At 38.0% G+C, this 17555-nt stretch overlaps 1 protein-coding gene across 7 annotated transcripts in view; it reads left to right on the forward strand.

Moving 5' to 3' along the window:
- LOC150094297 (protein mono-ADP-ribosyltransferase PARP4-like) overlaps positions 1 to 17555 on the forward strand; it is an 879331-nt gene that overhangs the window by 694356 nt on the left and 167420 nt on the right. For all 7 annotated transcript variants that reach the window (XM_090411811.1, XM_090411815.1, XM_090411816.1 and 4 more), the window contains exon 29: positions 1409 to 1459. In XM_090411811.1, coding sequence (XP_090267937.1) covers positions 1409 to 1459 — 51 coding nt within the window. The remainder of the gene's footprint in view (positions 1 to 1408; positions 1460 to 17555) is intronic.

Below are 17555 nucleotides of genomic sequence, written 5' to 3' on the forward strand. Positions count from 1 at the left end.
CATGGGCTCCCCCCTCTCACCCCCCCCCTTGCCAATTTCTATATGGAAGATTTCGAAAAACGAGCCATAGACTCAGCCCCACTCAAACCTTCTATCTGGCTAAGATATGTAGATGATGTGTTCTCTATTTGGCCTCATGGCCCAGACACGTTAGATTCCTTCCTTGGTCATCTCAATAGCCTACATCCAAGAATCCAGTTTACTATGGAAAAGGAAAAGAACAATTGTTTACCCTTCCTAGACACCTTAGTCACGCGCCTGCCTAATGATACACTTGCCTTCACTGTATACAGAAAACCCACACACACAGGCAGATACATTCACAAACTCTCCCACCACCACCCCTCACAACAATATGGCATCATTAAAACCCTTACCAAGAGAGCCCACAATCTTTGTTCCAGTGGAACCGCCCTCACTACTGAGCTTAACCACATACACAGAACTTTCCTCTCCAATGGCTACAGCGAACACAGCATCAAAAAAATAATCAATTCCTCCCCCATTCCACGTCCCTCTCGTCAACAAGAATTTAAAAATGCCATCACCATACCCTACATCCGTGGCACTTCGGAAAAAATAGCCAAGATACTAAAAAAGTATAACCTACACACAGCATATAAGCCCTACCGCAAACTGGCTACCCTTATCCGTTCTACGAAAGATCAGCTCCCTCCTCTCTCTCTGCCTGGAGTTTACAAAGTACCCTGTTCCTGTAAGCTTGCGTACTTTGGACAGACAGGCAGATCAGCATCCATCCGCCTAGAGGAACACAAGTCGTACATCGTTAAACACAACTATGGCCATTCAGGCTTGGCTGACCATGTTTTGGACACTACCCACAGAGTATCATGGAAGAAAACCACCATGCTCCACCACAGCAAATTCAAGAAAGAGAGACTTTTCTTAGAAGCAGCAGCAGCTCTCAAAAACCAACCAAATCTGAACAAATACGGTTGCATTAAGCTTCCGAAGATTTGGGAAACAGTCATCACCAGAGGTCCCACCTTACATTCCATGCCACCTACAACTGCCCTTAGAGGGCGCTCCACCTAGATATGACTTTATTGTCACCCACGTGGTTGGGCTTAGTATTGTAAGTTTTTGTGTGCATGTTACATTAATTGTCTTTGTAATCCCTGTAGATGTCCTAGTGACTAGGACGAAATATAGGAAGTATTAAATTCTATTTTAATTCTTTTTGAGCGTTGAAATAAATCCATTAAACCTCCAACATAATGTCCTCACAGCACTTAAGCCTCTACACAACAACAACAAGTATCTCTAAGAGGATTATTTCATGGTCATCTTTACCAATGGAGGCAGATTGATTAATTATAAAACTACAATATATCATTTAAATAAGAAGGTATTATAGCATTTGAATAATTTATTTATTTCTTCACAGTATTATCAAGTGAAACAGCGGAAGTAATATTTCTAGAAGACCAAGGAGAACGTAAGTCTAATAACTTTTCTTATTGTAATTTTCACTTCAATCATAAAACTGTAAATAATGATTTTTATAAAAAAAATTTCTAATTGGTTTTTGTCCTATCATCTATAAATCACAAAAATGAAGTCTGTATGATAAAGAAAAATATACCCTTCCCTTCAACTGTTTTCCTGTTCTGACTTTTGCTATTAATTTTGTCTATTGCTATACATACAACAATGTAAAATAGTAAACAAAATTGATTTATTAATTCTTATCATTTTATTCATATTTATTATTATTACAACAAATGATGTTTCATTTTATTATTGATATACATATGGGATGTGAAATTCTGTCTTCTAATCAATATTTTATAGTTTCAGTTTTGAATTTTTTTTTTTTTTTTTTTATATGTGACTCCCACTTACAAAATATTGGAAACCTGTAGTACATTAGTACTGTGGGTGGGATAAAAGATTTTTTTTTTTTCTTATTTTTATTAATTGTATATATTTTTGAGAAAGATTGTGAAACGTTTCAAGCCTCCTATAAACAGGATGATGGTCTCACAGTAGATAACGAAATTCATCTCCCGCCAAATGACAATCACAAACATCTATGTCCACAGTAGGATTTGAACCCACAGCATGTTGGTTGGAGATGTAATCACTTGATCAACCATACTGATGAACTGTTCTTCTGCATTTCAAAATACAGAAGGGCTCTGTACCAGGGCTGCCACTCCTTGGGATTTTTCCCAAGATCTAGGGAATTTAGCCGCTATCTAGGGATTTTTAATAAAAAAACTCCCAAAATCTTGGAAAATTTGAACAGAAGTTTGAATTTTAATATTTTTGTCATATTTTACAATTATATTCACGATTTTTTTTTTTTTTTTTGATAAATATGATAAATAAACCGTTTTTGCTCTGTTCTGGTTTCATTTTCCCTTTCTTATCACACAGGTTTTACATCGTTACATACATATAGCACAACCTCTTGCAATGTTATCGTAGAGATCCTTGTGCTTGTACAGTGTTTGACAAATTGTTTAAATTATCAATATTTTTACTTATTTTCATATTTATTGTACTTCCAATCCAACCATATGGAGCCATCAAAGAAGTGGTATTCTCAAGCATTTAAAGAAGATTGGTGAAAATATCCTGAATTAAAAGATTGGCTGCAACAAGACGTGAACAGCAAAGATACAGTTACTGTAAGTGTTGTAATATTACATTTAAAAACGCAAACAAATCTGCTCTAATAAAGCATAAAGATTCAGCCAAACATAAAAGTAATTATCAGTCTGCTAAGTTGACAGCTGTTATTACTCAAATTCTTAATAAGAAAGCATCAACAGAGGATAAACAATTAGCTAGTAGTGAGTTAATAATTGCTGTCTTCTTTTCTGAGCATAACATCCCATTTTCTCATGTTGATCATTTTGTAACAATGTGTAAACATGCATTTCCGGATAGCCAAATTGTTGGAAAGTTGGCAATGAAGAAAACTAAACTTTCTTATGTTATTCAGGATGGAATATCATTCCATGAAAAGTCTCAACTTACCGAAATATGCAAGAATCAAAAATTTTCAATTATAATAGATGAGAGTATAGATATCTCCATCACTCAAATCTTGGCTGTTGTATGGTATTTTGATACAGATAAAAAAAGATGTAGCTGATGCATTACTAGACATAGTAAGTGTAGAGAACGGAAGTGCTAAAAGTCTTTACAGTGCTGTTAAAACTCTTCTGCTGGATCATGGCATTCCCCTTAGCAATATCGTTTGGTTTGATAGTGATAACTATTCCTCCATAATGGGCGTTAACAGTAGATTTCAGAAACTGTTGAAAGATGATGTCCCATCTGTTTTTGTGATGGGTTGCGTTTGTCATTCGTTTGCTCTATGCACTAGTCATGCAGTCAGTGTTTTACCCTCATACTTAGAAGCTTTCTTTTCTAAAGGATTTAACCTCCTACTTCTCCCGCAGTGCTAAGCGGCAAAGAGATTTTGTACTCATTCAAGAAGCTGTTGATATAGCTACACATAAAATTCCCAAACTTGCTCAAACCAGGTGGCTGTCGAGGGAAAAATTGGTATCAGCTATTTTAGAACAGTATGATGCATTAGTTCTATACTTTCAAAATGAATCAAGGACAGATAAAATTGACAATGCCAAAAAAATTTATGATACACTTACTGACCTTGGAACCAGACCAATGCTTTTTTTCCTTCAGTATATTCTTGAAAAAGTAAATACACTTAATATAGATTTTCAATCAGAGCATTTCAGGTTACACCAACTATTCCTAAATGTATCAACAGAATATCTCAATTTACTTAGTTGCTTCATTAAAGATGAGATTTTAAGAACAGCTAAATTATCAGAAATTGATCCAAGAAACCAAAACAACTATAAAAATGTCAATAATATTTACTTCGGTGGTAGAGCAATTGCGCACTTAATTAGAAACCCTTTCGAAGATAACTCTATTTTGTTGAGATTTAAAAATGATTGTTTAAAGGTTCTCGTGGAACTTGCAAATAAAGAAAAGATTTGTCTTCGAAGAAGACAGCATTGTTGCAAAATTACGAATCTTGGACCCAAAAGTTGCTACTGACCCTAGCCAGTCACCATCTACCATTATTCCTCTTGTTGCTCAATTTCCCTCACTTGTTGATGATATTAGGTTAAATCAAATAGATGATGAGTGGAGAAGTTATCGTCTCATAGCATCAGATCTACCAATTCCTAAAGATATTGGCATTCATTGACTTACATAAAAGATGGCATTAATAATAATAAATATGGTTTGCTGTCATATTTTATGACAAATCTTACTATTCTGCCGCATTCATCTGCATGCATGGAGTGAATTTTCTCACAAGTTAATTGCATAAAAACAAAATTAGCAAATTCATTAAAAACAGAAACTGTGAGAGACAGAATCCTAGCAAAGCAGTGCTTAGCGAGACAAAATGTAACGTGTACTTCTTGGGAGCTACCGAAAACATTAATCAAGGAGTTGGAAAGTCACACAGTTCATAATAGATATAAAAACCGACTTAATACTGCAAAGCAGCAAAGGGAATGTGATCAATTACCAGAAGATATTGGCGAAGAAGAGGGAGGAAATGTCAATTAAAGTAAGTTAAGTATGTATTCTTCGTATAACATAAACTTATAATTTTTTTTAAAATGAAGGTATACTTTGTTACAGGAAAAGAGAAAGAGAGAATTAATAAAAAAAATCAGCAAATTTTTAAGTCAATTTTCTGGTCAGTTAGTAGGTAACTATTTAAATGTCAATTTTTTGTATTTTATATTATGTTTTTAATTTATGTGTAATGTTTTAATTAAACCATGCAGAATTATAAATTAATAAAGGCATATTTAAGTGCATAGTTTGAGTTTTTGGCATATTTAAGAGCATATGTCGGATGTTTTAAATGTTTTTAGTGTATACTTGGACAAAATAAACATTAATCAATGTTTATCATTGATTTTGCACTTTTTTACGACCTAAAAATCCGAGCCGTAGTTATTACTACCTGGGGAATTTTCATCATCATCATCATCAAATTCCTGCCATGTACCCTCAAGGGGTGTACAGGATATGACAGTACTACATGAAAAAATTACATCATTACTAACTTCCTATCTACAATTTTCCTCCAAATCAGTCTGTTACTTGTCAAGACTCCAACATTATCAGATCTTATATTTCTATCGTCTAAGGCACTTTGTACCGTATCAATCCACCTATATCTTGGTCTTCCTCTGGGTCGTTTTCCTGCCAACCTGGCAGAGAACACTTGTTTTGCTAATCTTTCCTCTCCCATTCTATTTAAGTGACCATACCATCTGAGATTAGCTCTGCTAACGCATTCCTGGATGCTGACAATGTCAAGTTCTTTCCTAATATCCTCATTTTTAATATGATATTGCCATTGATGCCATCTGTTCACGCCTCTAATCTTTCTCAGGACTCTCATATCTGCGGTCTCTAGTCTTTGGTCAAGTGTTTTACTTCTGACCCAGCTCTCAGATCCATAAGTTAAAATTGGTTTGAACACAGTCTTGTATACAGCTAATTTAGTGTTCCGACTAATTTCTTTCTTATTCCATATGAATTTATTCAATTGACTTCCCACGATACCAGCTTTGCTGATTCTGTTGTCTATTTCTATATTTAGTTTACCATCTTCAGTAAAAATTGTGCCTAAGTAGCTGAAATGTTTTACTTGTTCCACAGGTTCTCCATTCACAACACAGTTGACATTTTCAATGATTCTGCCTATTTTCATTGTCTTTGTCTTTTTATTGCTGACCTTCATACCATATCTATTACAACAGCTATTCAATTTAGTCAGAGAATCTTGCAGACTTGTAGCGGATTTATTTAGAAGTATAACATCATCCGCATAAAGCAAAGAGCTGACATTAACATCTCCAATTTTGATATCAGGTTTAATACCACATTCCTTCATAATGTGATCCATATAGATAATGAATAACAGAGGGGATAATGTACATCCTTGTCTCACACCAGATTTAACATTAAACCATCTTCCTGTACTTCCTTCAATTCTAACTGCTGACTCACAACTCAAATAAAGACTAAGTATTGCTTGATATAATGCCCTATTGACAACATATAACTGCAGCATATTGAATAGCTTCTCTCTTGGCACCTTGTCATATGCCTTTTCCAAATCGACAAAACTTAAGTACAGATCTTTGTTATATTCCCATGCTTTCTCGACTATTTGTCGTAAAGTGAAGATCTGATCCTGACAGCCTCTATTTGGCCTGAATCCAGCTTGTTCTTCACCAAGCTTTTCTTCCACAATTCTTCTCAACCGTTTCTCAAGTATACTTGCATAGATCTTGCCAGGAACACTCAGTAGGGAAATACCTCTGTAATTCTCACATTCAGTTTTATTTCCCTTTTTATATATGGGTACTATGAGAGCTCTACTCCAATCATCGGGAATTCGTCCCTCTGTCCAGGCTTTCTGAACTATGCAGTGCAGCCACTGTAAGACTCTTATACCACCATACTTCAGCATTTCTGGTCGAATATCATCTACTCCTGCTGCCTTTCCACATTTCAAGCCTTTGATGGCTTTTTCTACTTCAAGTATGGATATGTATTCCTGACTGCATGCCTGGTCAGTGTTTTTTATCACTGTGCTGTCATCACTGCTTGTTTCATTTAGCAGTTTTTCAAAGTAATTACTCCATACTTCAAGGATATCTTTTTCTCCTGTTTTCATTTCACCTTTATCATCTCTAATTCCTTTTACAGCACTCTTTCCTCCATTCCTAAGCTTCTTCAACAACCTCCAGAATATTTTGCCACCTTCTTGATATTTATTTTCTATATTCTTGCCAAAGTCCTCCCATGACTTTTGTTTAGCTAGTTTTACACACTGTTTAGCTTTCTTACATTTGTCTCTGTATTCTGTAAGAGTAAAAGCTGACTTATTTGCCAGGAACTTTTGATATGCTTTCTTCTTTTCCTTCACTGCCTCTTTAACTTCCTGTGTCCACCAGGGAGTTCTGATTTTTTTATCTTTGCACACAACCTCACCACATGCCTCTCTGGCAGAATCAATCAATGTTTCCTTCAGAGTTTGCCACTGAATCTCCAAGGTTTGATTCCTGTTCTCAAACTCTTTCATTTTCTTTTCAATAATATTTCTGTATTTTAGTCTACAGTTTACATCTGAGAGCTGCTCAACTTTTATTCGCTTTAAAACTTTCTTACATGTTATTCTTTTCCATATGAAATTCAATTTTATCCTGCTCAAGACTAAATAGTGATCACTTCCAATTTCAAATCCTCTGTACACTCTGGTGTCCTGCACCATGGAGAAAACATCACTATCAACAATAACATAGTCAGTGAGACTTTTCTTATTCCTAGCCTCTTCTCGTCATGTGAATTTGTGCACATTTTTATGTTGGAACATGGTGTTAGTAATAACCAGTCCATGTCCTGAGCAGAAATCCAACAGATATTTGCCATTATTATTAGCTTTGCTCTTTTCTCCAAATTTTCCCAAAATATTTTTGTATGTCTCACAATCATTTCCTACTCTACTATTTAGATCCCCAACAAGGACCAACTTTTCCTTTTTCATTGTGTCAGTTGCTTTTTCTAAAGCCTCAAAAAATTCCTCCACTTCTACCTTAGTAGAACCTTCTGTGGGACCATAGGCACAAATAAGTCTCATTGTCCAGTTCCCCATTCTCATATTTGCCCACATTACTCTACTTGAGACTGACTGCCATTCAAGAAGATTAGCCTCGTATTTTGTGTTGAATACTATGGCTACTCCTTCTTTTCCTTGATTGTTATTGCCTGAATATAACATTTTGTATTTATTGCTCAGAAAGATCTCACCAGTTTTGGTCTTTTTTGTTTCAGTCACCCCTATTATGTCGATCTGGTACTTATCTAATTCCTCAGCTAGCTCCATTTCTTTGCCATTCAGGCTTCTTACGTTGATAGTACCGATCTTTAACTCTGGTGATGTTGAGTTGGGGTTTGTTTTCAGATTTGTTCTAGTAGCTGACTTTTCGCTGTTCGCCCTGGTTCCCTGGCGAAAACAACGGGGGCCTTGTTTAACCGGGCGACGCCCCAGCCGGCATGAAATTTTGTCATGTTGTACCATCATTTTTTATTTTGGTTTAACCAATAAGAATACAATTTGGTCGGCTAAATCCCAAATTGCCAGCCCATCCTCGTTCGTTCAGTATCAAAGTAGATACCCAACAGGGTGCACCACGAGAAGGTGAGGATTGGACATTAGGTCAGAAGCCCTGGTCGGTTCTCCGCATTCCTTTAAAGGCTATGTGGAGGTCTCCTCTCAGTTATACAGCTTTGACCCTTAAGCACCCCCTGGGGAATTTTTGAGGTCTAATAGGGGGAATTTCGAAAAATGTGAGTGGCAGCCCTACTCTGTACTAAACTGCAGTTTATTTCAAAATAATGTAATGTGCAATCCTCTAATACCATATGTATGTGTGTCTGGGAGGGTGTATATTTATTTTTACTTTCTCTCACGCATTCTCCAATTTGTTTAACGACTTAAGATCAAGACAAAAAGAAAACCTGATACTGAGCTCTAAACTAACAACACACATGTTGATATTCCAGGATATCTCATATGTAACTTAACCTTTTAAATTAACCTATTTAAGAGGTTAAGTTATTAGAGGTTAACCTATTTATTTGGATTGGCCGCTAGAGGGATTCGTGGTCTGTAGTGTTTGTTGAGAGCTCCTGATAAGATAAGTGTTATTTTAAGTTTATCATTGACAATTTTGCTTGAATATTACGTAGTTTTGTTTGCTTTGCATATCTTAATGTGTCTGTTTGTGTGTTTTTGGTGTTTCAATTATTAATTTGATGAAATACGATAGAAGCGAGCACGTGGTTCCCATAAGAAGGAAAATGGCGGCTAGTAATAATGGTTTGTCATCTTTGTTCAATAACTGTAATATAAAGGAGATTATCCAGTGTACTATCTGCGAATTCTATGGTTAGATGATGAGATAAAGTGAATGTGTGTAGAAAATGAGAAATTAAAGTGTATTTCAGGTCGTGAGTGTGATATTTTTGTCAAATATCAGAATGAAGAAAATAGCGATATGTTAAGAAATTGCGAGGTAGTACCAGAGAACTGTGAGGGCGTGAATGTAGAAAGTGTGAATGATTGTATTAATATAGAGCAAATTAATGTCTTAACAGATAATAAAAAAGATGAGATAGATGCAATGAGTGAGATCGCGTTGTTGAGCAGAGCGATACATAGAGCAAAGCGGCAGCTAGAACGTATGCACACATGTCTACCAGCCAATAATAAAAAGTATGATAGGAAAAATAAGAATATGATTGTGAACGTAAACAAAATGAAGGAGCAAGTGCTGTGTGGATATTTGTTAGTACGGGGTGTATTAGTAGAGGATTTGACAAAATCATACCAACCTGGTGCGACCATCAAGGACGTAAGTGAGTCTATTAGAGAGCAAAAGGAAAGGGTGAAAGAAATTATAGTTGGGGCAGGTACTAATGATTTGAAAGGAGATAAAATGGAAATGATAGAGGACCTGAATGAATTGTTTAAGGTAGCAAAAGAAAAGAGTGAGAGAATTAGGATGATTAGTCTTTTGCCGCGGTATGACAGTGAAGTGTTTAGAAGGAGGGCCATAATTGCAAATGACTTTATGCATGGGTTATGTATGCATGACGAGTGGTGTGGAATTTGTGGGCATGTGGAGTGGATCTATATAAGATGGATGGTTTGCATTTGAATGGATTCGGTGTAAGGAGACTTGAAAAAGTGTTGTTGAATGAAGTGGATGTGCAGAATCAGGGAAACTAGATTTATTAAGGGGGGGGAGTAGATATGCAGACCTTAGGGAGGCAGTTGAGTGTATGAATGAGTATAATATGCCCGAGCGAATAAGGACAACAAATCAGAATGGGATAGTTAGTATAAGGCATCAAGGTGGAATACAATTGGGTATACAATAAAATATAGAATTGGGTGCTGCTATAGACCAGGTGATGGAAAAGATGGTGGAGATAGTATGCACAAGCAAATAGAAGAAATGAGTGGAAGGAGGGTAATTATTATGGGAGATTTCAACTATGGTATCATTGATTGGAGTGAGGAGAGGACACACGAGAGGAAGGAATTGGATTTTATGCGGTTATTAAGGGATAACTGTCTGCAACAGCATGTAATGGAAAATACTAGGGGTCAGAGAGTGCTTGACCTAGTAATTGCGTCTGAGGATTTGGCTGTAACTAATATGACTACATTGCCACCAATTGGTGAGAGTGATCATAGGATCTTGACTTGGGAGGTGGCTAAAGGTGTGGAATTTACAATTAAGACAAGGTACATGTGGAATTATTGGACTGGAAATTATGACAAGCTTAGGAGTTTGATTGGTTCAGTGCCATGGCATGTACAACTGCAAGGGCTGGAAGTTGATAGTGCATGGGAGGCGATTAAGAAAAGTTTGCACAAAGCAATGACTGACTGTATACCTAGAGTCCGAATAATAAATCAAATAGGGATTAAATGGATGAATAACACCATTAAGCTTGAGCTGCAAAAAAAGAAACAACTATGGAGGGAATTTAAGGAGAAAGGTGACTGGCAGGCACATGAATGGTATAAAGCACAGGCCAGAAGGGTAACGAGTGTGGTAAGAAAAGCAAAAAATGATTACGAAAGAACATTGGCCATGCAGGCTAAAGAGAATCCTAAACAGTTTTTTAGATATGGTGCAAGTAAAAGAAAAAATGAATATGGCAGAATGATTTTAAAGAATGCCGATGATAGGGAGGTAACCGAATCAGTTGATATAGTTGAGTTACTGAGCGAGCACTTTGCAAGAATATATCATCCAGGTGGTGACATTGCAAAAATGAATGAACCAATAGATTATACGGGAATTGTGGTGAATGAAGTGGAGGTGAGTAGTCTTTTGCAAAACCTCAATGTCAATACATCTGTGGGATTGGATGGTATACCAGCTCGTGTCATACGTGAAGCGGCTAAAGAATTGTCAGTACCCTTGACCATTTTGTTTAATTTGAGTCTCGGATCTGGGTTAGTCCCGAGGGGGTTGAAAGAGGGGAAAATAGTTCCACTGCATAAAGGAGGTCCCAAGACTGCTGTTGTAAATTACCGACCGATTAGCATATCAGGAATCGTTGTCAAGATCTTGGAGAAATTAGTCAAGAAAAGAATACAGGATTGGATAGATGAAAATTGGATATTGTATGGGGGACAGCATGGTTTTGTGAAGGATAGATCATGCCTCAGTAACTTGATCATGTTTTATAACACAGTGACGGCTGAACTGGATAAGGGTAATGGGTTTACAGTGATTCTACTGGACCTTGCCAAGGTCTTGGACAGGATACCACATGGAACTCTAATCAGTAAGCTGGAGCAGATAGGGATGGATATAGTGTTGGTGAGATGGATAGGAGGGTGGTTGATGGAGAGATACCAGAGAGTGGTTTATTCAGGAGTGGAGTCCAAAAGACGGCTTGTGACTAGTGGTGTGCCGCAGGGTTCTGTTCTTGGACCACTACTTTTCAATTTGTTCATTAATGATATAGGAAAGGATCTGAGAGGAAGTGTTCACTTGTTTGCTGATGATGCAAAGTTGGGTAGAGCAATTGTGAGTGCACAGGATGTCAAAATTTTGCAGGATGATGTGAATAGTTTGGAGGACTGGGCCAGGGAAAATGGATATCAATTTAATGTGGCAAAGTGTAAGGTTATGCATTTTGGGGTGAAAAGATTAGCAGCAGTATATCGCATTGGCGGAACCGTACTCCAGGAGATTGATAAGGCTAGGGATTTGGGAGTGTTGGTGGACAGGGAATTGAAGTGTAGGGGCACATTGCAAAAGTGGCTAAATCAGCTCAAATCACTTGGCTTCTGAAAAATACTTTAACAAGCAGAGACAAACAAGTTATTGTTCCTCTGTATCAAGCCTTGATAAGACCCCATCTAGACTACTGTGCCCAGATATGGGTGCCAGGGTTTCTTCTTGATGGGGAGGAGGTGGAGAGGATCCAAAGACAAGTGACCAAGATGATAGCAGGACTGTGGAATGAACCTTATGAGAACAGGTTGAAGATTTGTGGGTTGCAAAAATTGGTCGATAGGCAGAAAAGGGGTGATATGATCAAATTACTGAAGAGTTTCTATAAGATTAATCCAGATGATATTTTTGAGAATAGGACTGGTGGTGGGAGGACTAGGGGCCATACATGGAAGCTGGGCAAGAATGTGGTTAGCAGGGGTTTAGAGCTAGGTTTTTTACTTGGAGAGTGGTGAATGAGTGGAATAAGCTGCCAGAGTCTGTTGTGGGTACTATGACCGTGAATGAGTTCAAGGCGAGGTATGATAGATACTGTGTGAATGTCGAATAGTTGTTCTTGACATGATGTTAGGGCCTTCCTCGATGAGTCTGTCGACTCCTTGGAGTTGCCCGGAATAATAATAATAATAAACTATTAAACTCATTAAGAGATGAGTTTTCATACTCTTGTTACCAGAAGTCAACTTTCTGTCCAAAAATCCCGTGGCAAATAGAGATGAAATACCAAGGTATTTGATCTCTATTTGCCACGGGATTTTTGTGTTGAATAGGAAGATGTCTCCTTTAAGAAGCATCGGTCTTCTGGAGAATAGCATGGCTATGCTCTTCTGAGGATTCACTTGCAGCCTCTGTTTGGCGAACCATTTTTCAATTAGTAGTAGGTTTTCTTGCAGTTTCCTGATGGCGAGATGTGACTATAGAGATCTGGCTAATATCGCTGTATCATCCGTGTAAAGAACGGCTTTGATAGATGACAAGGGATTGTGTGGGATATCATACATGTATATGGAAAACAGAATGGGTGCCAGTAAGGATCCTTGTTGGACTCCAGCCAAGATGTGTTTTTGTGCTGATACTGCACCTCCAATCTTAACTTGCATCCACCTGTCAGATAGGTATGATTTAATTAAGTGAACCATTTCCACTGGTATTCCAGTTGAAATGAGCTTATGTAGTAGTCCGTAATGCCAGAGTTTATCAAATGCACTGGCTATATCAAGGAAAACAGCCCCAGTGCATTAATGCCAATTAAATCCTGTGGAGATGTATTCGACTAGTCTATGCGTCTGTTGTGTAGTACTATGGAATTAATGGAGTACTATGGAATAACGTTTTCAGCAACCTTACCCAGATTTGAGATAAGGCTGATTGGTCTGTAATTTTGAGGCAGGTGTGAGTCTTTTCCAGTCTTATAGATTGGAATTACATCTGCCACCTTCCAGCAGGAAGGGAAATGTCTGAAGCGAAGGATGGAATTTATTATGTTGGTCAGATGGACAATAGCTATGCATGGTAGAAGCTTTATTACTCTGTTGGTGATGCCGTCGGGTCCAGGAGCCTTTTTGTTTTTTAATTTCTTGATTATATCATATATTTCTGCTGGAGATGTGGGTGCAATTTGATGGAGCATGTTACAGAAGATTTTAATGAACATCTGACATGTCGCTGGATCTTGTAGATGTGATTGAAGTCTAGATGGTCGTATGAGGGTTTACATTGCTTATCCAAATTTTCTGTTATTACTTCGATTTTATCTGCATCAGTGTGGATGAGGCCTAGATCCATTTGAAGCAGGGGAAGAGATTTGTTTTTGTTTTTGATCTTTCTGATTAGGTTCCAAATGGAGTTGATCAGGAGTGATAGAAGTCAATCTTTCTTCCCAAAGTTGACTTCTATGTGCTTTAAGGGCATCTCTGACTACAGAGTTGAGTCTGTTTAGAATTTGTTTGTCTTGTGGTGCACGGGTATTGTGAAATCTTTTTCTGGCTTTATTTTTTTCCCTGATCAGGTTCATGATATCTTCTGGCAAATGATTTGGCCTGAGGGTAGTTGTAGAAGTAGTGACTGCTGTGAAGGGTGCATTAATTTGTTGAGTCAGATCTTTAATAGATGTTTGGATTTCATAAGTGGAATGGGACCAATATGTTTCGGGAGTATTTTGGTCAACCTTTCCCATAATATAAATGAGTGTGTGTGGAGGGGAGGAGACAGTTTTCCTTTGTTTCCCAACTTTAGCAGTATTGGGTTGTGATCAAATGAAAGATCATTAGGTGTCGTTAAGCTGTACTGGAGTCTCACATTCTGCAGTATGACTATGTCCAAGATGTCAGTCCTGCCATACATATTATGATCGGCAGGTTCAGTGGGACCTGCCACAACCACATTGTTGGATCTTGTGTAGTTAGCAAGAATGTGTCCATTTTTATTGGTGGTTCGACTGTTCCAGGCAGGATACTTAGCATTTAAATCACCAGCAATGATGACAGGCTCTCTGATGCTCAATACATTATCCAAATCCGAGGACAGTAATGTTTTTAGTGGAGATTGTATGCTGAGAAGATTCTTAGTCTACCCATCGAGCTCACGAGAATCTCTATGCCAGTAACCTCTAGATTAGAGGTTACTGGGATATTTACAGAATGGCGATTGATATAATTCTTGATGAAAATGGCAGTGCCACTGCCTGCCTCTGTGGGTCAGTCTGTCTGTTCTGTACAGCTGATATCCCCTGATTTCGGGGGTGTCTTTGGGTGAACTCTTGGAGCTCCAAGATTTTATTTCTGAGGCCATTCGTGTTCCACGTGATGATATGTAGTGATTCTGGATTTAATTTATTCCTGTTCATGAGTGAGCGCTGTGATGATGGATTGTGTATTCTTTAGGAATCTATTAGTAGAGGATGGAGAGGGGTTGGATCTACTAAAGTCTAGCAGAATATTTTCCAGAGAAGAAGTGATAATAGTTGTCAAGTTTGCGTGTGTGTGGTGCTGACTGATCCTGTCCATGAGTTATCTGTGTAGAACGGACTACATCCACATATGTCCTTGTCTGTCATTGTTGAGTTGTTCTTTTGAAGACCTCTGGCTGCAGCAGATGGGCTTCTGTCCATTTTTGCTGATCTTTGAGAGGCTGTGAAGCTGAGACCTCTGCCATAGATCTACTGGGGGAGAAAGAGTGTCTGTCTGTCTCTGATCGGCTCTTTTTTTGGGTTTTGAATGCATCCTCTATAGTTGGCTGTGTGAGAGCCACTGCAGTTGGCACATTTAGCCGGGATGGTTTTTAGCTTTGTGCAGATGTTGGTTGGGTGGCTGTCCCCACATTTTAGACATCTGTGGCACTGTCTTGTTGAAGGCCTTTTCCTTAAGGGCTCTGGGCTGATTTTCAGTCCACAGATAGATGTCAGGTCGTATATGTGTTTATAAGTTTGACTGATCTCCACTAATACTAGTGGCATTAGGGGCATGTCTTTTTTGGTCATTCTGCTGACCTTAATAGGTGGTAAGTCTTGCTGGTGTAGATCAGCAGCCACTTCTTCTGTGGATACATCTTCAGATACTCCTCTAAATACTACCTTCATGTTTTTCTCTGAACCAAGTGAAAAGGTGTGATACCAAATGCTTCTGGCATTCGTTTCACCTCAAAGTTTACGGTAGTCCATCACTGTGGTGGGCTGAATCTTTATGCCATCAGTGACATTTTTTTTGCATATTTGTAAGATATCTGTAGATTGGACACGGTAGCCCTTAGAGACATCCACCTTTGCTTCTCGCGCAAGATTATTGGAGGTATATTTTCTCTAGTGGATATAGAGGAGTCCAAAGAAGAACTATCTTCCTCCATTCCATCCTCTTTTGGAGGTTCGGCGGCAGTGGTTTTGGGCTTTTTGCACATGCGGACCTCTGTGAAGTCTGATGGGGCGGAGATCACCAAGTCCCGCCTCTCGTCCACCAGAGCACTGTAGTCTTCCTCGTCATCATCCCCCGACATAGTAGAATATAAATTAAGTTCAAATTTTTTGAGAATCTTTTTTAGTATATTTATGGCTAGCCCTCTATCCAGTGACTCCACCAGGGCGTCAGCATCAGTCCCACTCATACCGGGAGAACAAGGTGCGAAACCACGGCCCAAGATTGTGGGTTCCTGAGTCTGCATAGATGTCCTGTAGACTCAATCAGTGGACTACCTGCAAAGAGAATCCTGCAGCCACAAAAGACTGCCAGCAAAATCAAGTAGGTTTCAAACTGTGTTAGCTCCAGTGCAGTGTGAGTTTCCTGAAAAATCTTATATAAATTCAATCAGGTATAGACTAAAATAACATGTCCAGTCACATCAAAAGTCACCTCAATCTCAGAAATCCCTCCCAATCACACTAACCGGATACCTAGGTCCTTATAGTCCTTATAAGGACTGGCTTAAAGGGGCAAAGCAAGAATGCTTTTCATCTTCCCCGTTATCTGTAGAGGTTAGTGTAAGGATAAGGTGTTATTGAGCTATTAAAGCTCTAATCATGGCAGGAGGGTAACAGCAATAGCCAAGCCTCAGTTAGAACTTCATTGGGTACAGCATTGCCATCCATTACCCTCCCAGGGTTCAATATCCATCTAAAATTACCAACCCTGGATACCTAGGTTCTTATAGTTCTTATAAGAACTGGGCGATGGACTGAGTCCTTGACTCTTTATCCCCTCATCTGAATGAAGTAAATCTGTGTGGATGGAGTGTTATTGGGCTAAAAAGCTCTAGTCATGGCTGGGTAACGGCAATAGCCGAGCCTCAGTTAAAACTTCATTGGCTACAGCATTGCCATTTGTTACCCTGGAAGTCCTAAAAAGGACCTTTTCTCAGTTGTAAGTTGTACCGAAGTCATATATATCCCATATATAAGTAGCAAAAAGGTGTGTATCACCTTATTATTATATTAATCTAGATCAGAGATAGATACTGAAAGTTTTTATATAATATAAATTAAAGATGCTAAGAAATTATATATACATGCAAAATTTGTTTGCTTGCGCTTTGATATGGATTAAACCAAGAATATAATTTCTTGCATCTTTAATTTATAGTATAACCATGTGAAAAAAATTTCAACATCTATCTCTTATTTTCTTAATTTAATAATAAGGTGATATACCTTTTCACTATTTGTATATGGGAAATATATGATTTTTGCCTTCATATCTCGTTTTGGATCATCACGAGATTTTGAGGTGACGCGTTCAGACTTATTCATTCTGCCTTTAGTGACTTTAGGTTCGAGACTTCTCCATAGGTAAGTACCAGCTTGTTACAAGATATTCATTCTGCCTTTAGTGACTTTAGATTCGAGACTTCTCCGTAGGTAAGTACCAGCTTGTTACAAGATTTATTCTACTTCTCTCTTCTTTTCTTTCTTTTTTTATTTTTATTTCTTCTCTTAAACTTAGAATTTAAGATTGCTTTATGAACTTTAAACAGGTGATCACCAGTGGATCACCTGTTTAAAGTCTGGAGTTCAAACAGGCATTTGCACAATTCAGTAGTTTTTCTGACTTCTTGCAAGCGAAATGGCTCACTCAACTTCAGGTTGAACATTGAGAGGCCAGCAACCACTTCAGTCATCAACAACACTCCGGCTCATATTTAACCCAGGAAACAGCTGATGAACAAGATAGGTTCTGCAAAATCAGAACCTAAAAT

Source organism: Typopeltis vanoorti, chromosome 22, assembly GCF_054136105.1.
Source record: "Typopeltis vanoorti isolate ZY-2024b chromosome 22, IOZ_Tvanoo_1.0, whole genome shotgun sequence".
Lineage (NCBI taxonomy): Eukaryota > Metazoa > Arthropoda > Arachnida > Uropygi > Thelyphonidae > Typopeltis > Typopeltis vanoorti.